Raw genomic sequence first — 23,798 nt, 5'->3', positions numbered from 1 at the left:
GTGGAGCTTACTGTATTTCATTTTTCACCCATTGCCTTGTCCTCTCACTGGACAACACTGAGAGGAGCCTGACTCTCTTCGCTCCCTCTGTCAGGTACATGCCTTGCCTTCGCCAGGCTGAACAACCCCAGCTCTCACAGACTGTCTTCAGAGAGATGAGATTACTTGGTAGAAACTGTGTTTTCAGATGATCATTTTTATTTTATTTTCTGATGTTTTTCCTTCTGTCTTTTTGGCTTAGATGAAGTTTTTCTCATGAACACAGGTTCAGTCTAAGTAACACATTGTCTTGAGAGACTGACAAGAAAAAACATTTTTTAAATGATTAACCTAGTCTAACATGCATAAAGAAAGCAGATGAGCAAGGGAAGAAGGGAAGCTAAATGATGATCTTTTATCTCTTGGCCTCACTGAAGTTGGGAGTTACATATTTACTCTGGTAGTCATTTGCCTTTACAGGACCTAGTGTCAGACTCAGGTCTCAGTCCTGATACTGAAGGGAGAAATTGAAATGAATGGCACAGTTGCTGCATCCATAGGGACATAAATAAATGTGTTTTTTTTCTTCTTTTTTTTTCCCTTCCAGAACATCAGCCTCAAGATTAAGTCTTTTTGAGTAAAGAAAACATAAAATGGCGTCAATGTTGCTTAGTCGACAGCTGAGCTGTTGTCTGCAGCAGAACTCCAGGCTGCTTGTATTTGGTAAGTGGCTTTTTTATTATTTGGTTTGTATTTGGTAGCATTCATGTTATGCTAGCAAAGAAAATTCCAGTTTGGAAGTTGCTGGGGTTTATCTAGTGTTGATCTTGCAAAACTTGAAAAATATTGTGTTCTGCATCTCGGATAATGATGCGGTTGTAGTACAGAAGTGGCACGCAGGAATGCTGTTTTTTTAATGTGATTTTTTTTGTTTGGTTGGTTTTGTTTTTTTGTTTGTTGTTTTTTAATTCAGCAAATTGAAGGACTCAGCATGTTTACAGTGCAGATTATTAAATGAAACAAAGCTCATCAGCCTTTGGAACTCTGCTCTAACCGGGCTACTTTCTGATGCTATGTGGTGCAGAGGTGAAAAAGTCATCCATCAAAATCACCTTTTTCCAGTTTGCACATCATAGCATGCCCCTGCCTGTCTTTCTGCGTGTGGGGGGTTTTGTGTGGCTGACACAAAGAGGTGGCCTTTGCTAGGGATATTTTTCTGCCTGCACTTAGCTCTAATGTGAAATAAAGGCCTAGCCCACAGCTTCAGGCTGTTTTCTCCTAAGTGTATGATGTCAAGTTCTTGCTAGACCCCTGCTCCTAGGGTTAGTACATGTACATTGAGCCTGCAGTCTCATGAAATACATGCGCAAACTTCGGTCTCATGCTTTAAAAGTGCAAATTTCTGCTGGTCTTTTTGGACAAAGTGTTGAACTTAAGATCTAGCATCCACTTTATGTGCTGTTGTACTGAATACAGTACGACTGAATGGCTTTTCCTGTGACCAAGTAAATATTAATATTTCTTCTCTTCTAGCCCTCCTGCTGAGCCAATGTGCTCCTTGTGCCACTGCCATGCAAACACAGAACCCCTCCATTTGCTTAGAATTAAAATAAAAAATAAAAAAAAATCCTTTTAAACAATAAACTTTGGAGAGCAACTGACCTTTGGCTAAAGAACAGAAAGTTTGGTCTTGTAACTATTGGAAAAGTGTTAGGTCAGTGTTTCAGGACTGGCTGCCCTTTCATTTATGGGAGTGACGCACTGATTACCCGAGCTGTGCAAGAGCAGTGATCGTTTGGTCGATAGTGGCCAATGGAAAGTGCTTGCAGCAAGCAGGCCCTCAGCAGCTGCCAGTCCTTTGAGCTAATCTGTCGTCTAGGTATCACTTAACACTTCCTGTCTCTCCCAGCATCTTGCATGTTTCCATGATGCTCCCTGCCCAGGAGGACAAATCACTACAGCTGTGCAGTGCACCTGAGGTCCTTGAAGTGCAGATGAGCTAGCTCTTCTGTTCTCACCATTGCAATGAAGGGCTGCAATACAAAAGAAATGCAACTCTGGGCCCCGTCAGTTCATCCTTTTTGGAAATTTGTAAGTGCTGCTAAAAGCAGGCTTATAGCAAAGGATGGAGGGCCTTGTTGGCAGGTTGTGTAGCAGGCACGCTGCTTTGGGTACATGTATCCAGAGATAAGAAAACATGGAGCAAGAGCAGAAGCCCCCACCAGAAGGAACTGTCTCCTGGTAGTTTTTTAGCCTGCTACATTCCTGGCTGACACAATAGGCAGGAGACTGACAGCAGTAGAAAAAACGTGAGCTTCGGGTCATTTTCCTGCTGAGTCCCAGGCAAGGCTGCAGCACTCACTGCTGGTCACACTGCTGGTCTCTGTTTTTAGGGAGATGCTGAGGGGGATGTCCAATTTCTGCCTCGGGGTGCTCTCCTCCGACGTGTTTTTGAGTGTGCAAACTCTGAGCTCTACAGACTGAGAAAGACTCCTCATACGTTACTCCCACAAAATTCCTGCAGTGCCATTTGGTCTGCTGTTTTTTTCAGTGAGATACTGAAATGACGGGGTTTGCAAAGGGGAGGTGGAGAGGAGAATAGCTTGCCTCTTGGTAGAAGTCTCTGTGTCTGTGGGCTGAGATGTTTCAGTTGTGTGCCTGCATTAAGTGCAATAATTTGTGCAGCTTGAATCTATTATAAATTTATTTACAGAAAGAGAATCTTCTTCCTTGATTATTTCTGATTTTTAAAGCAAATGTGGGAGGTAGCTTTGTGCTGGCCCTGAGCATGAACTACGCTGGTTTCTGACAAAAAAGGGGTATGTGAAAAGGAAGGATGTTGGCAAGTTTGCATTCACTGCGGCAGAGAATTATACCCACATTCACTGCTGTAAAACACATGGGAACAAAGGAAACTAAACTTGATATTAATCAAAATGTTTCTAGGAACTTTTTCTCAGGTTGTATGTGAGAGATGGTGTTTAATTCTGATCGAGATAGATTTCAAGTCCTCAAATCTTTTAACGAATGTGAGACAAGAGTTAAGCATTGGGGAGGAGAATCTGCTTTACTTGACCATAGTGTTCTAATTCCTAACACAGTGCTGGTCCATGGCCAGCTACAAAACGAAAACTGAAAATTGTTTAAGCTGATTAAAATGCAGAAGCTAAGTGAAATGTATTGATGTAAAATACAAGTTAAATATTCCCCATAAATGTAAAGCCTGTAATAATTTGGAGTCCTTATGCCTTCTTGAATAATAATAATAAGCTGTAATCAGGTATCAATTTGTTGTCTTTATGTATTTCTTGTGCTTGATAGTTTGCCATCAAAGATACAGTTTAATACAATTTGAGAGGTGGCAGAAGAACGTCGGTAGACTGAGTAGCTAGCATTATATATACCTAGCATAATATATATATATATATATTTTAACAAAGACTCCTGCATAGTGCTCTCAGTACAGCAACATCCAGACAGGCCCAGGAGAGGCAGCTGATGCTGGAGAAATAATGGCGTTTCTCAGCGTATGCCCTCAGCTGAGCTCTGCAGTCACAGCTGTGTTGCTACCAGCAGTCACCGTGCTGCAGGTTAATCACGGCCAGCAGTCGGAATCACGCATTTACCCCGCTTTGTGCTACCTCTGGTGTTAGCGGCTGTGTCGCTACGGTGGGAAAGCCGTTCCATTTCTGTGCTTCAGAGGCAGACCAAATCAATAGTCTGTTGTTAGCTGGTGGGGTAACAGCACAGTTAAGAGGACTCTAGAGATCTCAGTTCAGTTTCCTAAGGGGTTGAATTCGTCTTTGATTCTTGAACTGGAAAGCATGCCAGAAGGCCAGTCTTCTGCCTTAAGGAGGCATCAGTTCCCATTAGTGCTTGCACATGCTCCTCCAGGATGCTGACCTGCTCTGAGAAGCCCCCAGCGGTGCAGCTTCTGCAGCCTCCCCAGGCAATCTGCTCTGTTGCTGAACTGCCCTTATCTTTAGAGCTTTTTTCTAATGTTTAACCTAAGTTTCAAAACAGGAAAAATCAAATCCTTACTATTAGTCCTATCCTCAATGGACCTGGAAGCTGGAATGTTTCTTTTTTTTTTTTTACATATTTGAAACCTATTACCTCTCCCAAGACCTTGTACTTCTGCTTCAAATGATTTAAATAATTTTTCAGTCTTTCTTCATAGGTCCAGTTGTTCTCATCCAGTTTCTCAGCACTTTTATTGCAGTGCCCCAGGTGAACTAACTCTGGTTGAGGCCATACCTCACATATCTCAGCCTGTTTCCTCTCTCTCTTCAGAGAATAATACCACTTTATCTCACCGGCATGCTGCGGTGAAGACTGAGAGACGTTCATATTCATTCTTGACTTGTCCCCATCACAGTTATCTGGAAGAGGTTGGAAAGCCATGAGAACCATTTACTCTAATTGTTCTTTTGTCTCCAGTATTAATCCTTGCTGTGGCTTCTTACATTTTTAGTCTGTTTATACATTAGAATTTTCCCTAGAAAATCAGGACAAGAAGCAAAGTGGTCTGAGGTCTTGCTCTGCCTAACGCAAACCTTATTATCGTCCAGATAATTTCTTTCAGTAGAGAGAATAAGCTGGATATGTTTGAGGGATATATGGGAGAAGCAAGGATCATATCCCTTCTCTGGGTTGTAGAGAGCACGAACTTGAGGTCACCTTCAGCTGCTGCTCTGAGAACCAGCTGCTGATGACCTGGAGTGCAACCTCTCCTGCTAGCCTGAGAAACCTTTCCTTCCCAGCCTGATCAAACATTCTGCCAAAAGCTGAGATACATGGCAATGCTCAGATAAACAATGGTGGCTGGACAGGTACTGGCCAGGAGGCTCTGCTGCAAGGCCAAGTTTGGGCAACAGTTCTCAGCTCCTTAAGGCGAAGGAGGACAAGGTCTGTGACATTCCCATCTAATTTCCCGTTCCTTCTGTCCCACAAAGGGCAGCCGTGGTAATGCTGGCTGATTTCCCTTGTGGCTGTTAATCTCTAGAGGGGTCCTGATGAACTTTCACCTACTGTGGTCGGTTGGGTGCAAATGAGGCAGAATGTTATGACTGCTTCACATCACAAGTTCTGCAGGAAAACCAGCAGCTTGATGCTCCCGTTAGTGCTGAAGAGCTGATTTGGGATTCTGGTGTGTTTGGGGGGAGGGAGCTGTTCTTGCTCTTTCTTTTGGGACCTTCCACTTCTGTACAGCCTGTTTGGTTTCAGGTTTTGTCTTGGTCTTTGGAGAATCCTTTTCCCATAAAATCTCCCGTGTGTATGTGGGAGTCCTGAAACACAGTCAATCTCATGTGGAGCAGCTTCGGATTTTACAGCATAAGCACTCTGCAAATAGCAATCTCAGTTTTCACAATGTTATGCAACAGCGATGATCGCTTTCCAAACACCTCTAGCTAGCCTGGGCTTTTGCCATTGCATTTCAAGAGCTGTTAGTAACAGATTATACTTGGAACACCTAAAATAGTATTTGGGGGAAATCACAGTCCTCCTACATTAGGCTGTCAGGGCCTCCATGCTCCAAAAATTCTATCTGGAAGGAGGTTTGGGAGACACCATGGAGTAGAAGTTAGAGACACGCATGGGAAATTGCCTTTCTGCACTTGTACAGGGCAGCAGTGGTATGGCACATGTGACGTGCCTCCTTTGGGACTGGGGATCTTTCACTCTACGCTCTTTCACAGTAAAACATTTGCATTTGAGAAATGTGCCAGCATTTATTTTTTCTATCTTTTCTTTTTTGCCTTAGGATAGTTCCTCCTCTTAATTACACTGATAGAATTTCAGTGCCTCCTCTGGAGTTTCTCTCAGGTAATATCCAGTTGTACGTTCAGGAACTGTATTTATTGAGAGTGGTTTTGGTCAAATGTATCAGAGGTCTAAGTACTTTCTGGGCCTCTGATGAACCTACCTCTCATTAGCAGAGATCACTACTTACCCCAGAGACCTGCTAACAGTAGTGCTCTTTGTGACTACTAACATCACCAAATGTTAGAAGGGTGTAATTATATTAATGACGTTGCTATAGCAATGTGGTTCTTTATTTAAAATTGCTGAGTGAGACACCTGGTGAGTGATGAGGATAGCTTAGAAAACAGGAGTTGAAGTACAAGCTTTTCTGTCTGGCAAACGATGACATCCTGTTACATGAAAAGGAAGAATGATAACTTGCTGATGTTAAACACTCAAGTGTTTAGAAGGATGCTATATGTTGTATAGAGCTTTGAAGAGTCTGCCAGAAGCAAGAAAAGTAGAATTTAATTTATTGTACCCACCATCTTCAAATGAGAGGGGTCAAAAGTTCTCTGCAAGTCATTTAGCTGATGTGGTCTCTGATAATTAGGTTCATTAATCATGCATCATTTGTTTTCTGACTTTTGATTTGATGTCAAGAGAGACTGTTCACTGTTCAGTCTTTTTAGCTACATGTAATTTAAAAGCTTTCGTAATGCTTTTTTAGGAAGAGAGCTGAGGTCACAGTATTTGGTCCAGTTCTTATGCTAAGTTAAATACCATGAGAAACCCTTTTTCCACTGCAGCTTGATCACAGACCTCAACTGAAAGTCAGTAGGTGGAGCTGGCCCATTGGCTCAAGAGCATAAATATTGATACGTCTAGGGAAAAAAAATAAATTGCTTGGACGTGGTAAGAACCTATCACTTATATATTCTGGAGATGCAAAGTGGAGCATTCAAAACCAAGACCTAAATTCATCAGTATCAAAACGAAGTAGCTTCATTTGCAGTTTCCGTTGCAGAGTAACTTGATATTAATAAGTCAAACAGGAGTAATTCAATCCAAGCTGTAATATACATTCAGTGCCATCGAGAGAGAAATTCCAGCTGAGCAGACGTGCTACAGTTAACTAGGGATGAAGCACTGCAGTGAGTGGTCTGATTTACTTGATTTACTGACTGACTTGCATGGCTCGCAGAGTACTTGGGCTCCATTTGTTGGACAGGGCATTACAGATTTGTGCAGTTTTTGGACTCTATTGTGCAGTTACTTGTGCACTTCAATCTTCTCTACCTGCTAAACTGAGTTCGGTTACATCAGGACACCTGATTTCCCAGTAACGCTACCTACCTAGTTCTGCTTTTGTCAGGAACAATAGATGTGCTTCTGCATCGTGGCGATGGTCGTTGTGCACTCAGGTATGATGTGTGTCTCCGTGCCCATGAACCATGCTTGTGTGCTGGCTGTGTGCACACGCACAGTTGCTGCTTATCATGACAGATTGGGCCATCTGACATACATGTGGCCATAGCTTTTTTTTTTTTCCTTCAAATGAAAAATCCTATTTCAGGAGTAGGATTAGGCCCTGGCCCACCAGTTAACCTGCAGTCAGTGAGCAGTACCTCTGGGTGCAGGTAGGCCCAGAGAGCCTGTTCATAGCAATCCCTTCCTTCCCAGTGGGTTGGCAGGATGAGATAACAAGCCATTTTCATTTCCTTTATGGGAGGCTGTTCCTTCAGATTCAAACCATAGCATTTGCCTGAGCTAGGAGGTGGAATGGCTCTTTGGCAAGCATCAGGACCAGTAAATTGGTAAAGCTGTCCTTATACTGGTGTTCATGAAATGAAATACTCTGTGGGCTCTTGAAAGCAAATTTGTATCAGTGAATCAGCTGAGAGATCACTTGCTCATGGAGCATGATGAAGGGTAGCATGCTTTAGGAGCTAACAAGCAAATGAAGGGAAACCTGTCACTTGTGTTGCTCCTTTTTTAGGTGACTTTGGTTCGCTGACATCCTGAAAGTAACTGAGGTTTGGCTAAGCTGCTCCTGAAAGCTGTTTAAAACAAAGTAATCCGTCTCATAAATTGACCAACATCACTAATATAATAAAAATTATCTTTAAAGCAACTCTTCTTTGGCGAAGACTGGCATGCTTTAGTTTCACTTGAGCAACCTTTGCTGTGTATAAAAACCTGTCTGTTGACGGGTACAAGCTGTGCCAGTGTGAGTTGATGCAGCAGTTGTGAGGTGATGCAACACAGCTAAGCTCTGCTCATCTTTAATCGCTCAAGTGTGCCCTTAGCACATGTCTAGTTCAAATATCAGTGCAGAAGAGGCTGTTGCATAAATAGCAGCAAAGAGATGATGCTACTAGCTTCTATGGTCTTTGCTGCTCCACTGAGTGTTTCTGGGAGGTTGGCTTCCCCCTCCCCAAAGTAGTCTTTCTTTAAAAATCACGGAAATACAGCATGCTAAATGTTTCCCCTAAAAGGAAGATTGCACATGCACGTTACTGAGAGACTTGTTTACAGGATGTGAGTTTTGGAAGGGTTTCCTAACACACATTGGCTTTGTTACACTGAGATAGGTGTTAGCACCCAGGGAACGTGGCCTGATTTCCAGAGATGGGCAGCTGCTGCTCCAAATGGGAGGAACATTGGCGATGGATGGAAGAAGAGGAGGAAAGCGCATGTGGGTTGCAGTTCACCTGTCATGAACACGCAGCTTTGTCAAACTATTGCAAGTATGCTTGCACTATGTTTTCAGGAGAGAGGAAACCATTCCACTTGTTGGAGAAAGTTCTGGAGGAGAAGGCAACATTTGCTGTTTGAAGAACAAGTCAAAAAGTTGCCTCCCAGTAAGGCTCATACATGCTGCGTGTTTTGGCTTTTAAAAACTCCCTGCTGAGGCTGTCACACTGCAGAGAACAGGATCTAGAGCTCTTCCAACAGAAACACCCTGAATTACATGTTTCTATTAGCTCCTTTTCAGCAGAGGAATGAACTCACCTGCAGCGGAGCATGACTATAATATAAGCATGTATTTTCTTTTAAATGACTCATCAGAAAACAGTTTTGTGGCCACAGAATTAGTAATAATGAAATAACAATAAAGACTTTGGCTTATTAAAACAACTAAAAGAAGTTCACTTTTTCCTTTACATTTGGAGGAAAACTCATTTTACAAGTATGTTTAAGTCAACCTTTCAAAAATAATGGTAGAGCTTTAAACCTGACAAAATGTAAAAGCTAAAATGAAGTTCACTGCATCTGTCGTGGAAAATGGCAGCTTGGGCTATGACTGGTTAGAAAGAGGGTTCCAGGCATGTGTTCCTTTCGTTTTGTACACACCTTGCAACCATAGTTCAAAACTATCAAGTGCGAGATAAGTGAACATGCTTCTACACCTTCAACAAAAAATACCAGCAAAGTAATACCAGACTACAATAAAACAATTGTGTCTTACTGTAAAGCTATTTCCCTCTCACCCCTGTACTATTTGGCATGTTCCTGGGCAACGTTATGAACTTTAGTAAATCTTTGTTGTGCAGGTATTTCAGAGTACTTGGAGCAGAAAATACCTGCACAGAACACCAACAGAAGGGTTATTGGTATCACTTCTTGAAAGCTTGTTAGATTTTTATTTATTACTTCATAAGGTTTATAAAATAAATACTGATTTTCTGTTATATCATTTATTGAAGCAGTTTAAGTTTAATTATTTCACGGTAGGTTGAAGACCTGAAATAGTCCATATTTTTTTTTTTCGTGCTTATACTTCTAAATGCGTTGGATCCAGGTTTTTTTCCATATCTTTTATGCTACTGCTGACTTCCAAAATGTCCTGGGTATTCTGTGCCTCTCTTGGTGTTCTCCCCTGAATCACACAGCAGCACACAGAGCCTGGCAAGGGAGAGGAGAGGACAGAGGGCAGGGAAGTGAATCTCCTGCCTTCCGTCTGCACCCTACGGTGGGGCACAGTACAGGGATGCCCAGAGCAGTGTTGCCTACCTCTGCTGGGACCCAAAAGCTGCACAGGGTGGTGGTGGGCCCAGCCCAGCTCTGCAGAAAATAAAGTTAAAAGGAAAGGAGAGGGATATTGCAGTGCCCTGTGACATGCAGGGGGACAGTAAATTCCTGCACAGAAGAGAGAGAGCAGGGCTGGTTGAGGAGAGGGATGGAGGTGAAGAGCTCAGAGGCTTGGGTGACGCAGGAGAAATAGAAATGTTCCTGCTGGCTTGCTGTGATCTCCCATCGGGGAACGAGCTGGGGGCACGGAGGGGTTGGTTGGATCTCTTTTTCCCCTTGTAGACTTCGTAAGCTGTCTACTGAATCCACAGCTTTATTGGCTCTGTGTTATGTAGCTTCTGCTGATCTTTTATCTGCAGTAGTTTTTTTTTTCTGGTGGAGCAGTTGCCATGCAGTCTGCAATTTACATGAATGCTAAACAGAATGACACAAAAATGAAGTGGTGTTGCTGTAACAAAGCCTATTAATAGCTTCGCGGAGAGGCAGTGACGCATCTCAGATATATAACACTTGGAATTAAAGCTGAGGAGATTTCTCTTTGCAGACCAAGTTTTCCCAAAATGAGCAGTGAGTTTAAGTGCTCGGCTAGAGATACTTTGAAGGGGCTATGATTTTTCAGATAAACTTTCTCAAAATCAGCCTTGCTTGACACATCTCTCAGACTCGCAGCTGCCTGGGCCTATCTGCTCCCCCTGCCCCAGCAGGGCCACCCCGAGCAGGGGCCCAGGCCTGTGTCCAGGCGGCTTTGGGAGACCTCCAAGGAGGAGACTCCACAGCCTCTGTGGGCAACCTGGGCCAGGGCTCCGGCACCTGCACAGCACAGAAGTGCCTCCTGGTGCTCAGAGGGAGCCTCCTGTGCTCTGGTTTGTGCCCATCTCAGCTTGGGCTTACCAAATCCAAAGAAAACATCTCTAGTCACAGTTACAAACCTTGGCCAAACGCCTATGTTCAAAGCACTGCTGAGCGCTGTGAGTATAACCTCTCTTTCCTTGATAAATAGTTGACAACTGTTGTTTGAAAACAAGAACGCTTCTAGTGATTTTCTGAAATGAAATTATGGCTGTGAGGGGCGGTTGCGGGTGTCCCGCTGCCCTTTGTGTGCGTGGACGTGGCCTGCCTCCCCGGGTGCCTCCCTTTCAGGGGCGATGGTGACATGGGGTGTGTTGTATCACCGTAGCACTTGGCAGCACTGCGCTGCCAGAGGTGCTTCTGTCACCTTACTTCAGCCATCCACCACCACTCTGACCTGCAACTCGGCCTTCCTCTGAGAGAAAGGGAGCTGAGGATCTTCACGTGGGGTTTTGCAAATTGCCCCATCTTAAAATGCCCATCACAGCATAAAACAAGTTATGTGCTTATCTTTCAGGTGTTAATCTGCTGCAAGAGCAATGCCCCTAAATTGAGCTTATTAAGGCTAATTTGTCGTTGATACTGTGCTGTGTGAGGGCTTGCAGGTGCTTGATGATAAAAGTCAAAGGTCTGTCAGACGGTTAGTTCAGTTCAGCACTTAGTCATAGTGTACAGAGCTAGCTCGTAGTCTCTTGCTGGGCACCTCAGTAAAGCCATCAAGTCTGTACTTCCTCTGTTGCAAATGTACAATAATCCCCTAATCCCCTTAATGGAACATACGCATATTCCAAATTGATGCTTACCATTACCGAAACGGTGCTTACTGACACTTCCTGATCACATCTGCCTGGTGTCATGGGCAGGCCATGTCCCCAGCTTCCCTTTTGCATGGCAGTGAGCAAAGCACGTTCTGTTCTGTTCCACTTGCCCAAAGCACATCCTTCACTTTCCTTCTTTGTGCCGCTCAGGCGTGTAGGGAGACCAGGGCTGGGGGGGACCAGACGTGCTCGGCCGTGTCTCACTACTCTCACTCCGGCCTTCAGCACCGGGCTGGTGCTGCTCTGTGGGGACTGCTGTGTGCACGTGCTAGCACAGCTAACCCTATACTGGGATATAGGCCTGTCTCTTTATTTGTACATCCAGCACTCCTCTGAGCTAAGAGGCTATTTGTGCCCTATCTGTTTCTAATCAATGTAGAGTGCTCCTTTCTGGCCTTCTCACACACCCCAATTGGTGTGGAGAGAACAAGCGTGGAGAATCAAAAGGTGTTGCCGTGACTTTGTGGCTGGGCAGTGACACTTGCCTGGGTCAGGGGTTAGAGCTTTGTAGATTTCAGATGACCAAAGCTGAAAGAGCTGCTTTTCCAGCTCTGCTGGCCGAACCCCACAGATACCGTGTCACTCTCCTGTTTTACTCGAAAGGGTGTATCCTGAAGTGTTGGTAAAGATGATATGTAAAGCTGCTTTCTCTCCTATGAACTATGCCTAAATGCTACATTGTGGTACTGTTGCTTCAGAAGTGGGAACCAAGCATGTTACTGATGAAGTTTAGGGTTTTTTTTTGCCTTTTAGCTTTGTTACAGATACAAAGTTTATTGTGATATCCCCATTATGTACATGGATAAAGAATAGCAACCCAGGCATAGGACAGACTGAAAGTTGTGTAGCTATTTTTGATCCGGGTTTCAGAGCTGCAGTGCGAGATGCCAGCTTCACGTGATATATTCAATTTACTTTAAACATACCTATTTTCCTTTCTGAGGCACTAATATTTTCCAAGCAACGTTCTTTGAGCTATTGCAGAACATTGCAATACTATTTACCAGAGGACTCCATGAAGCTTTTTGGTTATTACTGGTGGTAAGCCCTGGCTGCGTAGGAATGGGGCATTCACAGCAAGGGCTTGCTCAGGGTTTATTGGCAGACTTACCAGTGCAGATGGAAACAGATGTGCTTGTAGTCCTCATGTCCTTTACAGTAGGATTTGCCTCTTTCTCTAGGCTTGCGTTGTCATTTCTCTCTTTTTTTTTTTTTTTTTTTTTTTTAAGCTACCTCACTGGTATTAGTTTTATTTCACACTTGTCAAAGATGAGATATTTGGTTCACTTCAGACAGCACAATGTAATTGGTCTTATCTGTCAAGTGTTCTCAGTCAGATAAGGTATGGATATTTATTCTGAACGAGAACACAAAAAATATGGTCTGTACTCAGGTTTTCATTATTTCCTGCAGGACACAGATATATCAGTCAAGCTGCAGCTAAAATTGATGTGGATTTTGATTATGATGGACCTCTAATGAAGACAGAAGTTCCTGGACCACGATCTAGAGTAAGTTCTCAAAGTATAATGGCTTGTATGTTTTTTCTTTAGCTGTGTTTAACTTACTAGAGAACAAATTTTATTCCAAACTTTAAATCTAATATGAATAAATACCATTTTACAACAGTCTATGCCCACGTTTATCAAGATGCTGAGAGTGAAAATCTTGGAAGGGGGAAGCCTTAAAGAAGAGAGCTTAAAGAGACATCTAAATTTCTCCTGAATTTCAACTGTCAACTTCCTACTTGAAGTTACTGAGAGCAGAAGAGCATCAATTTGCTCAAACTTCTCATCTGCCCGGTGTAGAGACGTGGCTACTTGTCCTCCTGCTGAAACAGAGCAACCTAGTTGGCTTTATGATGTCAAATAATAATGCTTTGGTTTTGAAATGAACCAAAAGTTTCAGTTTGCTGGGCAATTTTCCTCTGACAGAGTCAGTATTTATATGAAAGCTGTTCAATTAGCACAGGAAAGCTAACAAGCTTCAGAGCTAATGCACTTAAAATGCTTTCAGTGTCAAAATAATCGTTCTTCAGTAATTTCCATATTGCCTCCTTCACAAGCTCTCTGCAAAACACAGGAATTTGGATGGAACACAAATACAACTGGCATAGCTAATCTTTATTTTATGAAACTGATTTTTAAAAAAAATTTTTTAAGCTGTATTTCTAGAACCAATGTGCCAGCATCGTGTCTGCATATGTTTTGTACATATGTCATTTGTCTCTTACCTTCTCAGTTTGATTGATCGGTATAGGAGAGGCAGCTTTTCCTTTCTGAAGATTTACAATTAAACAGTGTGTGCAGCCCATGCAGCTCAACATGCCACAGTAGCATTTAACTGTCAGATGTGCAAGATACACTTTGAAAGTTCATGTGGCAAGTGCAGGTGCCTGGGAAGCATTTGAGGTTGCAAGTTTTGCACTCAATTTATGTGGTCATATAAAAGAAACATGTTTTTCTTCAGTGTTTGGTAATTACATACCTGGGGCTGATTTTTTTTTTTTTTAATTTTTATTTTTTATCTGCAGGAATTAATGAAACAGCTGAATGGAATTCAGGTAATTTGTCAAATTTTCTGAGTTTGGGCAGGTATTTCAGAACTTGCTTTAAAATCCTGTTTTGTATGTTTAATTCCATTCAAAAAATAAGGTGGAAGACTGAATTTGGGTTTGAATGCTAAGTTATGGTGTATGGTGGACATGTTATATGTGTGCATTTGAATAAAATCTAGTCTATTTTATGTACAGCATAATTATTTTGCTAGAATCAGTGATTTCTCTGTAATTACTTAAACAGTTTATGTGCTTTTTAAGTTGTTATGAAGTGGCCAGTGAGAACACACGTATATTTGGTCTTAAAAGTATGCCAACCTAAGTGCATATTGCCTTCCCAAGACAAGCAGTTCCTCAAAGTGCATGCTTGCCCTTAACTTCTTTCACAAACTACTGAAAATAAGATTTCACAACGAAATAAAGGCTGCCAGCCTGTATTTTTATATAACTGCAAGCATCATGTGGGGGTTCACTGGATAAAGAAGACTAAGTTATGTTCTCAGATCTGAAACTACCTAGTTATTGAGGATTGGCAGAATTATTTTGTTCACTCAGAGTTGTTCAGTCATTATATATTATTTAGCTGATAGATGTTAGAAATGTGCATTTTTCTGCCTCCTTTTTTTCATTAGAACAGATGATTCTTAACAGTCTCTATAAAAATAGCTCTACAGTTAATTCCCATGGAATGGATATAATGTGTCTTTATATTTTATCACTAGGTATTTTTATCAGATTTTGCTGTTGCTTCCTCCACGCTGCTGCTACTTAAAACTTTCATTGTTTTTTTTCTTTAAGAATGCAGAAGCTGTACACTTTTTTTGCAACTATGAAGAGAGCCGAGGGAATTACCTAGTAGATGTAGATGGCAATCGCATGCTGGATCTCTACTCTCAGATTTCATCCATCCCGATAGGTAGGAAACAGCTACACCAACACTTTGCTTTGTCCTCAAGCTATTGTTTTCTTCTCTCAGCCACTACCAAAGAACTTGGTTGATTAACAACAACAAAACACAAAGCTGACATAATGTCTTGTTGCAATCAGGGTACAATACTGCTGTGTATTACGCAGTGGTGCTTTTTAGTAGCTGGGGAAATGGGGTTAAAATTCAGTACTTATTGCTCACTTGGAGCACAGAATGGTATCTGGAAGAAGCTCTAATACTAATTTTAATTTGTATATGGAATTCCACAATTTAGGCTGTCTGTGCTTGGATTGTATACCTTGTGATTCTATAATAGTTTGTTACTTTTTTTTAAACATTAATGTAACAAACATAAAAATGATTTTAACATGAAAACATGTTTTGCACTTTACTTAACATACTTGTCTCAAAAGAACTGAAAAAATAAACTGGCTGTGTGGAATCCAGTAAGGTGAAACAAGGCCAAACGCTGAACCTGTGGTGCTGAGTTCAAGCAGAAGTGGGGTGGCAGGCTATGATTGGGCTCAGGGACCAAACGAGAGACTTGTCAAGTACTTGGGAAAGTTGCTGAATTTTTGTGGAGTATTTCAAGAAGAAAAAACTGCAGGCAGAGATGTAGGCCCCAACTGCAAGGAATACAGGCGTTGGTAGGCATTTAGTTTGTTCGTTGCAATTCCACATTTCCTCTCAGTTGCTTAACAATATATTTCTGCAGAAGCAAAAAGAGCAGAACCGTTGTAGTTTAAAAAGTAGATGTTACACTATATATAGAAACAACAATGACTCAAAAGCATCCCTGCGGGCCTCCCTTTTGGGAAAGAGAATTTAGTGATATTCAGGTCATTTTTGGTATCTAAGACCTTGAGATTGCAATAGGTTTTCAACTATCCCAAGCTTCTTTTCAGACAGTTAATATTTTTTCTGTTATGTAGCACCCTAAGAAATGTGCAATAATTTCAGAACTCTTTAATGTTTGTAGCTAATTTTCATCAACACAGCTTCTAGATATTTTTCCCCTTTAGAGAATACACTGAGAAAATTTTGTCGATGCTAACGTAGAAACAGGAATGAGCCAAAGAAGCATGATGCTTGTATGCCAGTCCTCATCTAAACGGCCTTGGATTTTAGGGATCTAGGAAAGGAAGTGTGTTTAGTTTTGAAGACCTGCCATTCTTCAAACAAGCTGTTTTGGAAAAACTCACCTGTAATCAGCTAGTCAAAGGCAAATCAGTGCGTACACCAAAAGAATGAAATGAAGGTTGTATAGACAATGCACTGAGATTTTCTGATGTTTTAGTTCCTGATGGTACAAGCATACCTCTTTTAATACCGTTTTTGTGTATAAAATATTTAAGCACTAGTATTATTTTAAGTGAACTTTATTACTAGTATGTAAAGGTATCTGTTTAATGGCTTGCAGGTATCAGGGTGGGCAGTTCCTTTAAAGGAGCTGACTTGTGATGATTAGCAGTGTCTAGAGCCAGTAGCTTTAGAACACCTTCCTCCATCCAGCCCAGGTCTTTCAGTTGTCCAATTTTTACTTATTTCAGTAAAGCTCACAGAGTATTGGGAACACGGGCATTAGCTAAGAGAGAAGACAAATTTTTTTAAAAAAGTGCTGGGTACACATAAAAGCTCTCAGTCTCCTTACTTTTATAATGAAAAATAGTTGGGATCTGTAGTCCTTTCACATGGACAAATATCTTCTTAAGAGGTTAGAAATTGGGTCAGCAGTGCTCATGTTCTTGCATCCACGAGAGGAAAGAAATATTTTCCTAATGGGCAAAACTTGTTAAAAGTATGTTCGGCAATTTCTTATTCAGCTATTTATTAATAGCTGAACAACTCAGTGTTTAAGCATCCTAAATGCCATGTAGCCTTTTCTGACATTTTTAGCATAATGGTAAGTTAAAGCAGCTGATGGCTAACGCTTTTTTTTTGTTTCTTTATTTTATTTTTTAAATTTTCTCCTCTTGTCTAAACTATGGTTAGCAACAATTGTCTGTTAATAGAATCTGTTTTATGGCCAGAGTCATAATTGTAATATGTAATATTAATAATCTGCAATAATGTCTGATTTGGTTAAGATTATATTTAAATAAATTATTTTTAACATCTGTGGCATTATTAGATGTGCTCTTAATATCATCTGTGACCAGAACTGAACTGAGATCTATTAATTCTCTTGAGGTAGGTATACTCGTCCTGTGATGTGATAGCTAAGGCTTCTGCAGTTTTCTCTGGTTGGCTGAAATTCATGACATGGACATGACAGACTCCAGTACATATAGCTGATCTTCAACCAAGCCATCTAGTTCCTCCTTCTTGAGGACGAGCCTTTTTTTTTCTTTGTTTTTCCAGATGACACTCAGTCACCTAAGAGCTGTAGCACAGTGCTTTGTATGGCTTCCCAGGTAGTGGGTCTGTGATGTGCAGCAACGTGTAAATGGAAACATAATATTCACAGGCTGACCTCAATCTGACTGAGCACACAATTACTTTTTTTAAGTTGAATGGATTGACAAGACAGACTATGTGAAGCTGCAGAGGCCACTAATAATGTCCCTCTTGGTGACAGAGGTCTAGACTAGGACACCAAAAGAAAATCATGTTGGGAATTCTGTGTGAGTTGATGTTCTCAGATCAAGGTGCTTGCTCGTTGCATGTGCTTATCTCTGCAAGTAAATCCAATAAAATCTTTTATGAATCTGTCAGAACTCCACAAGATTTAATAATGATTTGCTACACTAGAATATACTTATCAGTAGAGGGTGAGAGGTAATACACAACTGTGCAGAGAGATAAGAAGTATATAAAAAAACAACTCTAGGCAAAGGTGTTTTGGACTGTTTCATGCTGAAAAAGCAAACAAACAAAAATTAAAAGTTATTTTTTCTACCACTTGTTTTTTTGGGAAATCATAACAACATATTCCTTTAAACCTGTTTCTAATCTGTGTAATAGAGTTAGAAACCCTATGGAGCCAAATGCAAGACATGTTTACTAGCAACCTGCCTGGAAGGGCAAATGAAATAATCGTCTGTCTTTTTACTGTTGGCAAGGTCTGTTGTTGTTCAGGGAGATTCAGAGAGGTGTGGTTTGGTATTGCTGGCAGCAGCATGGTGTTCAGTTCAAATGGATTCTTGGGACTTCCTCCATCTCATTAATTTAGCAGGCTGCATTTTTTTTTCCTCTTTCAGGCAGGGACACTCATGAGCCTGAGGATATGTTCTTTCTTGCCACATTGATCGAGAGACACAGCAACACTGATGAAGTGGGTGCCCTTCTCTCAGAGCCAGCTCTGTCACTTCTTATAGGAAAGTAGTTAGGAGTGGAGTCATAAAGCTACAAACCACTGCTGTCTTAGCCCAAGAGCTTTTTGACTTTGTGTGCAATAGTTACAGAGTAGTTACTTAACCAATTAGTTCTTTCTGGTGTTAGTTTTATGAATATAAACCCACATACCAGTTCAGCATCCTCCTACACACTGACCTACTCTTTTAGATAGAGTCAAGGTTCAAGGATTCTCTCTTCTTTTACTGGGGCCTCTACAAGGATGCACCAGTGGAGCAGGGAATGTTAGGAGCAGGAAGACTGAGCCACTTGGCATGAGATAAGAGAAAGGAAGCAAAAGCATCTTGTGTGGATGGAAACAGACTGGTTATGGGTAGTAGCTGCCTCGAATTTGTGTTACATAAGAGGAAATACCAATGTATCTCCTTCAAACTCCCATTCCTCATTCAAACTTACCACCAGCAGCAGAATCTCACATTTTTACAAGCAGTTTTAGAATTAATGGTTAAGCTTTCTAGGCCATGGTAGTTATTTATAACAAACTTAAGTAAAGTTTAATTTGGAGATTTCTGAAACGTTAATACACACTCTCAAAGGTGCTCTCAGCTGTAGCCACAGCGACAGTTCTCTATGACACAGCTCTCAGCTGGGTCACTCCCTCTAGCTTAACCATAATTCTTCCCGTGACAGCAGGTGCAATGTGGGTTTAGTTGTCTGTGTCCAAATAACCACTTCTATTATCTTCCTACTAATTTTAACAGTTGGTTTTTGTTGTGTGTTTTTTTTTTTCAGTATGACGTGTAAAACTGGATATTTCTTTGTTTTGAACTAAAACATTTGAAGGGAATTTAAAATTGATTTGTTAACATAGTAGCCAAATACTCCACTGCTCAAACAGGATAAGGGCTATTGTCATTCTACTAGATTGAGGAATTCAAGGACGTGATAGGCTCTTGTAATAAAATTAGAGCTGACTTCTTGAGCAGTAGGGAAGATGAAGTTTCAAACTGTTTCTACAAGGGAATGTAAAAGACGATGCTAGTCAGTGGCTTTGGCATTTCATACATTAAAAATCAGGCCTATAATAAAATTTTCTGGGTTCCATTGCTGTTTTTTTGTTGTTGTTGTTTTGTTTTTTGTTTTTGTATCAGATACATTTAAGTATCAGATACAATTACCTTTAAGTAAGCAATTCTACCTATAGAGCATAAATTAAGCACCTTTGTCTTCTTAAATCTGAAGTGCTAACAGATAAAACAACTCACATCATATTTAAGATCTTTCATTTAATAGCTCACTTGGTGTTTTAGAAGACAGCTCTAACTGCTACAATAAAAAGCAGCTCATTTTTATTTTCAATCAATTAAAAAAGCTGTTGCTTCTACCTAGGACGGTAGGTGGATTTCATTCATTTGTGCTCTTTTACTGTCACTAATTTTCTTTTTTTTTTTTTCAAAATACATGGTAATAATTTCAATATTTTGAAATGCAGGGTAAAGTACTGCAAATATAAAAAAGATTAGTAGAAAGTTGTGGATAAGTTGTGGATTTTTGTTTCTTCCTCCATATAAATACATTGACAGATATATTTTCTTTGGAAATAAGTACTGACAGTGGCCAGTGCAGGATGAATAAAGACAAATGAGTGAAAGTAAACAGAAGTTAAAAAAAGAAGTATGTTGATGGTTCATGTTTGTTATTTCAAAATTGCAAGTGCCACAGAGGGTCTGATCCTCGCTTACACGGGTCTCAGTCTGCTGCAATCCATCCCTTCAGTGGAGTTGCTTTACATTTGGCTACATGCTGAAGAAAATAGAGCAAGTATTGATTGTTGAAGGTGAGGTAGTCATGTATTAGGAATTAGAGAATTTAAGTGTTACATAAGAAAGGGAGAAAGATCAAAAAAAGAAGCCAAAGGAAAAGGGCACCAAGGAAGTATCAAACGACAGTTCAAGGGGGTTTCACATTCACAGAGATGTGGTTAGGAAGTTGCAGCAGTTTTGAACTCGGTGTCTCACCTGGCCATTGGCAGTAGCTGAGAGATGAGAATTGATCTCTCCAAGGTCTCGATGTGCTGAAAACTACAGACTTTGTATGGAGAAGACAAGTGCTATTAAATGGAGGGTCCTTTCTTTCTTTTGGAAGGAAAATGCAGACGTTTTCTCTATCAGCTGGGAGAGCTACCCACGGTCCAAACTGCAGCGTTAGCACTGCTTGCCACCTGGCCTGGGCTGCACTCAGCTCGGCGTTTGGTGACAGACAACCTGCACGAGCACCCTAAATTCATTCACACTGAGGTCATAAGAGTTGGATCCTAACATTTTCGTACGTTCTCATGAGGAACTCACATTGTGGGAAGTGATGTAGAGCTTCAGGTGTTTACGGCTGAAAAAGATACTCCAACATAAGCTGTAATGAAAGCTGGTACTAAAATACGAGTTTCTGCGTTGCCTGTGTGTGGCTGTGCACATACCTCTCCTTGTGGTGAGACTGTTCATGGTCGTGCATAAACATCTGCAGTGTGCAGGCGAGGAGTATGCATCTTCATGGGTGCTAATGGATGTGAGTGTATATACATCCGTGTATGTAAGTGAAAGCCCAGATAACATGAAGGCCAGTACGGGCATGTCTCAGAACAAGTCTGACAGCAGCTTGCATGGAGGGGCCGTTCAGATAGCATTACAGAGGATGGCAGCGATGAATGCCATCCTATTGCCACAGATGTCCCGGAGTGCTGTCCGGCCGTAGGCAAAATTCTGCTCGAGTCCGGTGCTTGTCCCTGCTGGGTCTGCCTGACATGTGCTCACTGCACGCATCGGAGATGAAATCCATCTCTGAGCACAGCAACGCTGCGCGTCCGCCTAGCTCTGGGGAGGGACAAAGAGCCCCGGCGGATATTTTGGCACTAATTTCATGTCTGGGTACGTTATAATGCATTGAAATCAGAATTATTAAATGAGCTTTCTTTGGGAAATCAGTTAATATTTAAAAGAGGGGAAAAAGAAGTTTTACAATGAAGAAAAATCCAATTGGTAAAAAGAAAACAGTGCAGAGGAAGGAAAAAAAGCTGCTGTTGTGCTAGGGTTGATTCGTCTGATATTCAAGGAGGGTAAAAAGCAGTATGAGACTGGAAGTGTAGTTAGTACTGGCTACTGTAGACGGACACGGCTGCATAGGGAGCTCCCCTCTTGTGGTGACTGTCAGAAGCTGTTTCTGAAATCTGTGCAGGGTGGGCAGAGCTCAGCGAGGGAAATCAGGGTGATGTGGGGCAGGCATGGTAAGCAGCCTGCTTCAGGCAGGAGGACAGGCACAGCTCTGTACCACAGCCAGCAAAAACTGCAGCTTGTAGAGGCTGTACTGGCCAAAAGCGGCCTCTGCTCTCAGCAGAGGAAGAGGAGAGGGTTGATGATTGATGCAGAGAAACTGAATGTACACAGGAGACCTAGAAATAAGAGCAAGCAAACTTAGTAATGTCAGACCTGCAATATTTGGTGGAAAATGATGTTTCAGTTGTCCAACAATCTACATCATGTTCATTTCTTTTTTTGTGTTCAATTTTTAAATGTAAATACTAAATTACATTGTGCTATTGCCTGACACCAAACTTGTTCTGAAGTTCTAGATAATCCATTTTGATAAATATGAGGTTTGTCCTACTTCAAAATAAGTTGTATTATTGATAGCTAAAACACAAGTCAAACAAATTGAGTTAAGAACTGAATGAGGTTATTCTCTAGGTTACTCTCTATTAGTTTATATAAACCAGATACAACTGTTCTTTTTTTCTTTCTTTTTAATTAGGTTACAGCCATCCCTCTCTGATAAAGCTTCTCCAGCAGCCACAGAACTTGGTAAGTGAATTAAGACATTAAGTACCTGAAGGCGTCCCTTCCCTCCTTGTGGCAGTCTTCAATTTTTCTTAGGCTGATAACCAACACTTAATGACTCAATTTAAAGAATGGGAGGAACTGTTCTTGTTATTTCTCGCTAGATGAAAAGAGCTTGGTAGTGTTTAAGAAGATGTCAAAAACTACATGAAGCTTTGTAAGAAGTAAACATTTGGGTGATGCAAGCACTTGATATGTTTGCAGACAGCTTTAAGTCATACTTCGAGCATAGTGTTTCCAATTAATTATTTTAACAATGCTCTTGACTGAAGGTTTTTGATGCTGAAAGCAAGCACAAGTCCTTGAGAGAGAATACACTATTCTGAACATGAAAATGGTGCTTTAAATCTGGAATGCTCCATTTCTTTTTGTTGCTGTTTTCTTTTGGTATTGTTTTGTTTTCATGTGGGGAGGAGCAGGGGAGTTAGTGGCTGGTTCACGTCTCCGAAGTACTAAATTGCCTAAACCACTGACATGTCCTTGAAAAGTTAAAATAGTTGGACTACAGCAACAGGATGATTTCAGAACTGAAGAAGTGCTTCTAAAATAAAGTATCTTTATATTTCACAAACACTATACTGACAATTTTTGGAAATAATCTAGACTGAATTACGGAAATAGTTGAAATAAAGTTATGTTCTAATTCAGGCATTATTTTTTCCCTTCTTGGATAGAAGTTCCATAGTCACCTTGTGCTTTTAAAAAAAAAAAAAAAAATTGTAACTGTTTTGTACACAATAGCTTATGTGTAATAGATATTTGTGCACAGAGATGAGATTTAACTGAAAACCTGGAATGTAGCTATGTAAAACTGAGCTGCGCTGGCTTTTGGCTACACTTCAATACATCCTTGGTGGTTGCGCTGTCTTTCAGTGAGTTAGCCATGGGTTTTGCAAACCAGGAATGGGTGTCCATGCTACCGGCAAGGCATTGCTAAAGTCACATTGTTCATCGGTCACTTCCCTCTCGTTTCCCTTCCTAAAGAGCCTGCTGGCTCACCCCAGAAGGGTGCAAAGCTTGAGCCAACACGTGACAGAAGTTCCCCTGACTTGAGTTCCCTGAGCTGATTTGCTTAACAGAGGGTTCTCAGATCTTCAGGATGAGAAAAAACTCTGCCTTTCCCAGAACCAAAATACTTCTTTTAAAAAATAAAAGATTAAAAAAATCCACCACTGAGGCAGGAAATCCCAGAGTTATCAAAGGCAGATCTGGATATCATGGAAGCACTAATATTTCTAAATACTTAAGATTGAGTCATAAAAATGATTTCTGAGGAAATAACAATGCCTTCATTATAATGCCAACAGTAGGCAAAGTCAGATTTAAAACACACACACACACAAAAAAAAACAGTTGCTAATTTGTCAGCTGGAAAAGAGAAATTAATAGGCTGCCAGCTATAAGCCCGCATTAAAACAGCTACCTCCAAAGTCCAAAATATGTGGTGCAACCAAAACCCATCTCACCTGCATAAAAGCATCAAAAACATTGGTACCCCCTGTTCCAATTTCTGAAACCTGCATTAATTCAGAGGAGAAGGTGGCACTAAAATTGTCTGTGCCTGACTGCACGCTTATGATTTCTGGCAGCCTTTAGTCCAGATAAAGCACCAGCTTTGCTGTGAAAATACTTTTTTTCTTTTTTTTCTTTTCTTTTCTTTTTTCTTTTCTTTTCTTTTCTTTTCTTTTCTTTTCTTTTCTTTTCTT

The 23,798-nt window shown here is 41.0% G+C and overlaps 1 protein-coding gene across 1 annotated transcript in view; it reads left to right on the top strand.

Annotated features, from left to right (window-relative positions):
- ABAT (4-aminobutyrate aminotransferase) overlaps positions 1-23,798 on the top strand; it is a 45,604-nt gene that overhangs the window by 7,339 nt on the left and 14,467 nt on the right. The window contains exons 2-6 of the mRNA XM_035339600.1: positions 587-702; positions 12,840-12,937; positions 13,960-13,989; positions 14,782-14,899; positions 22,007-22,056. Of these exons, the coding sequence (XP_035195491.1) occupies positions 633-702; positions 12,840-12,937; positions 13,960-13,989; positions 14,782-14,899; positions 22,007-22,056 (366 nt within the window). The 5' untranslated portion in view covers positions 587-632. The remainder of the gene's footprint in view (positions 1-586; positions 703-12,839; positions 12,938-13,959; positions 13,990-14,781; positions 14,900-22,006; positions 22,057-23,798) is intronic.

The sequence above is a fragment of the Oxyura jamaicensis genome, chromosome 14 (assembly GCF_011077185.1).
Source record: "Oxyura jamaicensis isolate SHBP4307 breed ruddy duck chromosome 14, BPBGC_Ojam_1.0, whole genome shotgun sequence".
Lineage (NCBI taxonomy): Eukaryota > Metazoa > Chordata > Aves > Anseriformes > Anatidae > Oxyura > Oxyura jamaicensis.
The sequence above is the reverse complement of the archived record's forward strand: the minus strand, read 5'-3'. Positions and strand labels throughout refer to the sequence as shown.